Raw genomic sequence first — 7,500 nt, 5'->3', positions numbered from 1 at the left:
TATTTTTATATGACGTCGGCGACGTCATTGGCACTCTGGGCTTATGAAAAACGGTTGGAATAACGTGTTCCTTCCACGCGCTTCGTCCTACCGGGGAAACCCCCCCCCCCCTGTCAGGTGATAAGAAGTGGCCTGCTCACTCCTCATGCACTGAAGGAGGCATGAGCTCAGTTCGGGGCTCTCCCCAGGCTGGCAGAGGGAGAGTAGCGCCCAGGATTACAGTTTAGGCAATTGGCACTGGGTGAACAAATGTTGTACAAAAATCGTGGGATACCTTTTTTTAGAGAAAAAAGAAAAAAGAGGCTTGTGACTAAATAATAACTACATTGGATCCATTGGAACGCAGGTTATTTTGTTCCATTTCCTTAAAAGTAACAGTTTTGGACATACAGTACAAGGTGTCCACCCGACAGAGACAACAAGCGGAAGACAAAAGAAAGTGCGTGTGCTCGCTCGCCTGTGCACACAACACCATACCCCAACAACTTCTCCAGGGGAAATCCAAACGTTCCGCTGTGGGGGAGACATGCAAACAGTTTAATAGGTAATTTGTCAGCCGCGTGAGCCTCTAAGCCCCGAGCTCTGAAACACTCTTTTGACAGACGCCAGTTCTCTCGTTCTCTCGTTCTCTCACGCGACGGTATACCGTCGAGACTGTGTCTCAGGCGCACCCCGCTGAGAAATATAGCACATCGTTGCTGTCGGGTAGAAACCTGTTATCTCCATGTTGTAGCTTTTGGTGTGTTTTTTTTTGTAAATTAACACCCTACTTGATCATACTACAGTCACACAAAAAAAAGCATCAAAAGTAGATCAAAAGTGGATCTGCTACAATTACAATTTAGGCATTTAGCACACGCTCTTAATCCAGGGCGATTTGCAGTAAGCAAAGACAACGCAAGGTAATGCATCAAATGCATAGAAATAGTCATCTAGGATCATAGGCAAACCAAGAGCCTATCATCAGTGTGACAGTAGAATATCGAACAAATCTCTACATTGAAACTATACACGCTAAAGTTAGTGTTGCCAGATTCTGTGAGAGAAACAAGCAACCAGGTCTAGGAAAACCACCCCAAAAGAAGCGGCTATGGGCCACATGAGTACTTTAATTTGTACATCAGCTATTTGAAAATAGCCGATCTACAAGCTCACAACGCGTCGCGATGCGACGCGTTGTGAGCTTGTAGATCTGCTATTTTCTCTATTTTTCTCTATTTTCTGTAGATCTGCTATTTTCAGGTCAACAATGACCTGGCATCTGCATCATGAATCCCGAAAAGTTACATTTTTGGAACATATGAGGTTTCCACCCGACTGAGACCATATAGCACATGCACATACATGATGTAGGTATGGTCGTACGTGCACACCACACACACACACACACACACACACACACACACACACACACACAGGTGCTCCTCCAGGAGCGGAACCAGTCTAGTGTGAAATCAAGTGGGTGATTAGAATTTTTGGCGCGAGCGAGCGCGCCACCGCAATTCCGCTAAGCGTTCCACTCCACAACACCTGAATGATAATGCGGCCAGGGCTGTTTTTGTGTGTTACTGCAGTAGTTGTGTTGTTGTGCAGCCCAACGCTTAATGAACACAACCCATGACGCAATCCCTTGCTCATAACCATCTGCTCTTTATATTGGCAAAATGTGGAGTAATGGCATCGCATAAACATACCCGTGTTGCCTACGAGTATCACGCGCGCGCGCTGTGCTTTTTTTGACGACCTCGGCAGTTTGCTGGTGACTGTTGATAGGCTCTATGCACAGCAGCCATATTATCACTTCCTTCCCAGGTGTTACCAATGATACTAATGAAGGCTCTGTTCTATTTAGTGTAGCACAGTGGTTTCCACGACCCCCATAACTCTGAGAGTGTACAAATGGTCAGAGTTACACACCCGTAAGGGGCCATTTGGAAGCCCATGAGGGTCCCCTGGACCCCAACTGTAGACCCACTGGTGTAGCAGAGTGTTTCCAGTGAGCCAACATGCACAATATCAGCACCCTGACTCTGTTTGACCAGAATTGAACAGAGCCTTCATTAGTATCATTGGTAACACCTGTGAATGTCTTCATAATGTGGCTGCTGTGAATAGAGCCTATTGCAGGTTTTAGCATTACGATATGGTACCACCAGCCATGGATGAATGGATGCCACACTTCATTGAAAAAAAGAAAGGCTGGCTACAGTTGGGGTGCAGTGCTTGTATGCGTGCCCTTTCAGCAAATCTATCCTGCTTTTTTTTTTATTGTATCCATTGCTAACTATAGCGCCAGACCGATAATATCAGCCATTATTATTATTATTAACGGCTCTGCCCAAAACTGTTACTTTTCAGGATTAAAATAGCAAAAGTAGCAGCTCTGCAAGCTTGTAGATCTGCTATTTTTGATACTTTGGTGTGACCTGTAGTATGATCATGTAGGGCATTGATTTACGAAAATAAATAACCAATTTTTTTTAACCCAGTGCCAATTGTCTAAGTAATCCTGGGCTCTACACTCCCTCTGCCAACCTAGGGAGAGCTCAGAGCCGAGCTCATGCCTCCTTCAATGCATGAGAGCCAACTGACCTTCTTATCATCCGATAGGGGGGAGTTTCCCTGGTTGGACGTAGCGCGTGGAAGGAACACGTTATTCCAACCAGTTCCCTTCCCCTCCATCAGGCGCCCCGGCTGGCCAGGGGGAGGCAGTATAGTGACCAGGATTACTGCATTTTTTTTGCAAGGGTACCTACCCACGTTTGACTTTTTTTTTAATTTATTTTTTTTAATAACTTTTTATTGACTTTTTCATTTTGATGACATCGGTAGCAGCAATTATGCATCCGATGTGTCCTGATTTTTTTTTACCACTTCCAACCTTTGCGCTCTACTGGTTTTGGGCATGTCTTTGTAGATGGTATTTGTTTCATAAAGTATTCAAATCTACACGCACGGCTATTTACCATCGTTTAGTAGAGCGGTTAATGGTGGTTAAACGAAATAAGCCTGTTAAATAAACCTAGTCCATACCCGGGGGTGTGCGCATCCAAACTATATGCAGACACTCTCTCTCGCTCACTCGCTCTCTCGCACGCTCTCTCGCACGCTCTCTCTCGCGCTCTCTCTCGCGCGCTCTCTCTCTCTCTCTGTCTCGCTCTCTCTCTCTCTCTCTCGCTCTACTGGCATTCTCTCTGCGGTTGTGTGTGAAGACTCTTTACTCTTTTCGACACATAACATACACTACAGCAACAGCCTTGCTGGGTCTGCGACATGCCATGACTTTAAATCAAAGTCCTTTAAAACGTTATAGCGCTGAGCCAGCTCTCTCTGCTGCAGTTCAGGCGGTGTGTGTGTGTGTGTGTGTGTGTGTGTGTGTGTGTGTGTGTGTGTGTGTGTGTGTGTGTGTGTGTGTGTGTGTGTGTGTGTGTGTGTGTGTGTGTGTGTGTGTGTGTGTGTGTGTGTGTGTTTGTGTGTAATATACTGTAGCCCCGAAGTCCACTGACCATCCAGCTGGGTTATGGGACCACGACCGCGGCTACAGATCCTATAACCTGCGGGGATCGCAACCGTGAGCACCCGACAGCAACTATATTTATTTGTTCGCTCATAAGCTTAACGTTCTCAATTAGAACTTTAATCAAATCATACGTTTTTGAAATTGATTAGAATCTCTGGCACTTTCTGTCAATATATCGGTCAAAACATCGGTAACGAGTGGTCTAGGACAAAATCAGGGTTGGCATCGGACTCAAAAACCTGGCATCAATCGGGCTGTACTACTGACTGCAGTTGGAGTGCAGCGTGCCCTGCGTGCCCTTTCAGCAACTCTTGTCCTGCTTTTTTGTATCCTCTGGTAACTACCACTTTAACCAAGCACCCTTGTCATTAGTCAGGGGGAGACTCTCCGGGGTTGATGGATGGTAATTACTATCGACCAGTACTCAAGGCGAGCTGTAATTGGCTGAGGGTAACGATATGCAAAAAAACGATTTCTCACTGGAGGCCATTACTGGACCACACATGTTTGTAGCCCATTTACATTTACTGCTGACATTTTTCCATGTTGGAGGCTCTCCAATAGTCAATGCCGTTGTAATCAAGACAATAGAAATGAGTCAGACGTCTCTGTTAGAGATAATTACCTTTGTGTTCCTGGCACACACGCACGCACGCACGCACACACACACACACACACACACACACACACACGCGCTGTAGAGATGCAGCAAGATTGAGACATCAGGCAATTACATGGTAGCCTTAGTAATATGCTTATCTTGTCATAATCAGCCTTGATTATGATGAAAAGAAAATCGTCTTTAAGTCAGATTCGCTGCACCTTTTTTTTGTGTGTGTGCGTGCGTGGGTTAGTTACTGTCAAGTCAACAGGTGCTTGTCAACAGGTGCTTTCATTGCCACCCGGCTGAATGAAGCAGTTTTTCTCGACACAAAGTGCTAGAGAGGATTGCGCTAATGCACTTATGGAGAAATGGAAGTACGTAAAATGAAGGGCTTTTCATTCAACTTGAACTTTGTTGTCTCGCCAAGAAAAACACCAAAAAAACTGTCATTCTGCCTGTAAAATAAAGGTTATTCATAAAATACAAAACATCCAATAAGGAAGTCTTTTTTTTTTACAAAAAAAAAAAGACTTCCTTATTGGATGTTTTCTCTCATGGCTGTCACAAAATCTTTTTAGATGGGGGTCCCTGGCCAAACACAAATCAATTCGACATGAAAATGTCAATTTCAATTCACATTTTCTTCTTTCACAAAGTAGACGCTCTACTTTGCGAAAGCTTTTAAACTAGAAACTGAAATGAATCAATATTGGGGCTTATTTCTCAGCTAAAATGTTATCAGAAAGTGTGTCTGTTGAAGTGTACATGATAACTATTGTGTGGACACAGATGCAGTGTTACCATTTAGCTTTAGCACTCTCCTACTCAGAGGGTTGGACAGTCGCTATGACAACCAGATACATTAGCTGTGGTAAAACGATGCTAGTCGAGTTGTGAGCCTCTGCTATGCAATGGAAAAGTACCCTGACTGACTGACTGACTCGATAAGGAAGGAAGAGGTCCTCTCTAGGGCCGAATGATATTATAAAAACTCGATATTGCGATATTAGTTTTGTTTTGGCCATAAATAATGTGATATAAATGAATTCACTGTACAGTATAAATTATATACGGATCGGCTTGTATCCAAATTTCATTAGCGCCTTTAAGAATCAGGGTGATTTTAGAGTGTGAAATAAGGCAGTTCAATACTCTGGTTCACTCTGTGTAAAGACCAGTTACCAAGAAATCATTCAGACCAGAACTGTTACTTTTCAGGATCCGAATTCAAAAGCATCGAAAGTACCAGATCTACAAGCTCGAAACGCGTCGCTTCGCGCCGCGTTTCGAGCTTGCAGATCTGCTACTTTTGATGCTTTTGTGTGACGCCGTGGTATGATCAAGTTGGCCGTTAATTTGCGAACAAACACAACAGGTTAGGATATGGAGATGAGAGGTTTCTGCCCGACAGCAACGATATTGTGCTGCAGCCCTATAGTCCTCTATTTGTGCTGGTCTCCTATAGGGCTCAATGTACAACACACAGCAACTTTAATTCTTAATTCTTTCCCCCTTGCCTCCCTCTCTCTCTCTCTCTCTTTCTCTCTCTCTCTCTCTCTCTCTCTCTCTCCCCCCCCTCCCTCCCCCCCTCCCTCCCCCTTTTCAGAATTGCCAGCAGGATGGGAAAGAATAGATGATCCAGTGTATGGGGTCTATTATGTTGAGTAAGTCGCACACGCACACGCACACACGCAAACATATGCACCAATAGAACTACTAGTAAAGGCACCTGCGTTTTAACATAGAAGATGAGATGTCAATGTTTTCCTCTTCAACACAGAAGCCCAGCACGCGCGCGCACACACACACACACACACACACACACACACACACACACACACACACACACACACACACACACACACACACACACACACACACACACACACACACACACACACACACACACACACACATTTTTATTCAATCAGGCGTAAGACCTCATCAACGAAGCTCAACGCAACCTGCTATGTCTAGTAATTGGGGGGGAAAAGGGAAATGTAGGCAATTTTGTTTGTGTTTACCCGTCCTCTGCAAAACAAGCGCCATACGGCGCAATTTGATGCGACTGCATCTCATCCCAGCCTGGTGACCCCCGGGGGCACCGTGGCATTAATATAAACATGTTTCATGCCTGTTTTGTTGTTCAAAGCCATACCACGGGGGGGTTCAGAGCAGCTGTTTCCATCTTTTTTTGTTCTTTTCGGCTATATTATTTTTCAATATACTGTACGTTGACTTGTACCCCCCCCTGCAACGCAATGCTACATAATGAGGCAGTGTGTTCACAGGCACACGCGCGCGCGCACACACACATACACACACACGCACACGCGCACACACACAGTGTCTTGAGGTGTAATATTCTTCCCAGAGATGTTGTGCTCCCCTTATTACGTTTTAGGAAATTGGAAAAATCCTATATTTTCCACATGGATCCCATGTGGTTCTTATTTTAGTCACAAGCTCATGTTAACACTTTTCGTTGGTTAAATATTTCGTCGCTGTCAGGCAGAAACCATATATATATTTTTTTGTGTTTTTGCTTAGTTTTTCTCGACACAAAGTGCTAGACAGGATTGTGACGTCAAGTCCTAATGCACTTATGGAAGTACGCAAAATAAAAGGCTTTTCATTCAACTTGAACTTGGTCGTCTTCGTAAAAAAAAAAAGAACAGTCATTCTGCCTGAAAAAAATAAGTTATTCATAAAATACAAAACATCCAATGAATCGATTCATTTTATGCTCTTAACATACTGAATGAATCTTTCTCACAGAGCATTAATGTTATGTCCACTCTCACTGAGTCTGCACCCTACGGTAGAGTGACCCCTTTGACCCTTCCGCCCCTATGTTGTTGTGGCATTAGTCTACTGAAACGAAGCATTCATTTACGATTTATTCATTTAACTTCAAAAGTTGAAAAACAAGAGATGCAAGGTTTCTGCCCAGGCTAAATTCTCTCATTCACCTTCCAGTCGCCCTCTTATATAGGGCGTGATTCTTTTTTCTTCCTTCTTGATGTGTGTGTGTGTGTGTGTGTGTGTGTGTGTGTGTGTGTGTGTGTGTGTGTGTGTGTGTGTGTGTGCGTGTGTGTGTGTGTGTGTGTGCTTGTATTACTATACTTGTGAGGCCTAAATGTCCCCAGAAGTCTAGTAGAATTTCAGGAATAGACATTGTGAGGATCATTTTTCAGGAAAATTGTTGTTTTGAGTTTGAAAAATATTGTTAGAGTTAGGACTAGACAGTTAGAGGTTAGGTTTAGGTGTTAGGGTTACAGTTTTTGTTTATTAAATACTCGGTCGTGTGGCTATTATCAGCCATTTTCAATGCCTCCTAAAATGTCTATATCCTCACAAGTATAGTACTACAAAC

General features: G+C 43.9%; 1 protein-coding gene across 1 annotated transcript in view; it reads left to right on the top strand.

Moving 5' to 3' along the window:
* magi1b (membrane associated guanylate kinase, WW and PDZ domain containing 1b) overlaps positions 1–7,500 on the top strand; it is a 254,807-nt gene that overhangs the window by 167,968 nt on the left and 79,339 nt on the right. Inside the window, exon 8 of the mRNA XM_084063211.1 lies at positions 5,731–5,788. Within this exon, the coding sequence (XP_083919337.1) occupies positions 5,731–5,788 (58 nt within the window). The remainder of the gene's footprint in view (positions 1–5,730; positions 5,789–7,500) is intronic.

Source organism: Gymnoscopelus microlampas (genome assembly GCF_963454915.1).
Source record: "Gymnoscopelus microlampas genome assembly, chromosome: 7".
In the NCBI taxonomy this organism is placed as follows: Eukaryota; Metazoa; Chordata; class Actinopteri; order Myctophiformes; family Myctophidae; genus Gymnoscopelus; species Gymnoscopelus microlampas.
The sequence above is the reverse complement of the archived record's forward strand: the minus strand, read 5'-3'. Positions and strand labels throughout refer to the sequence as shown.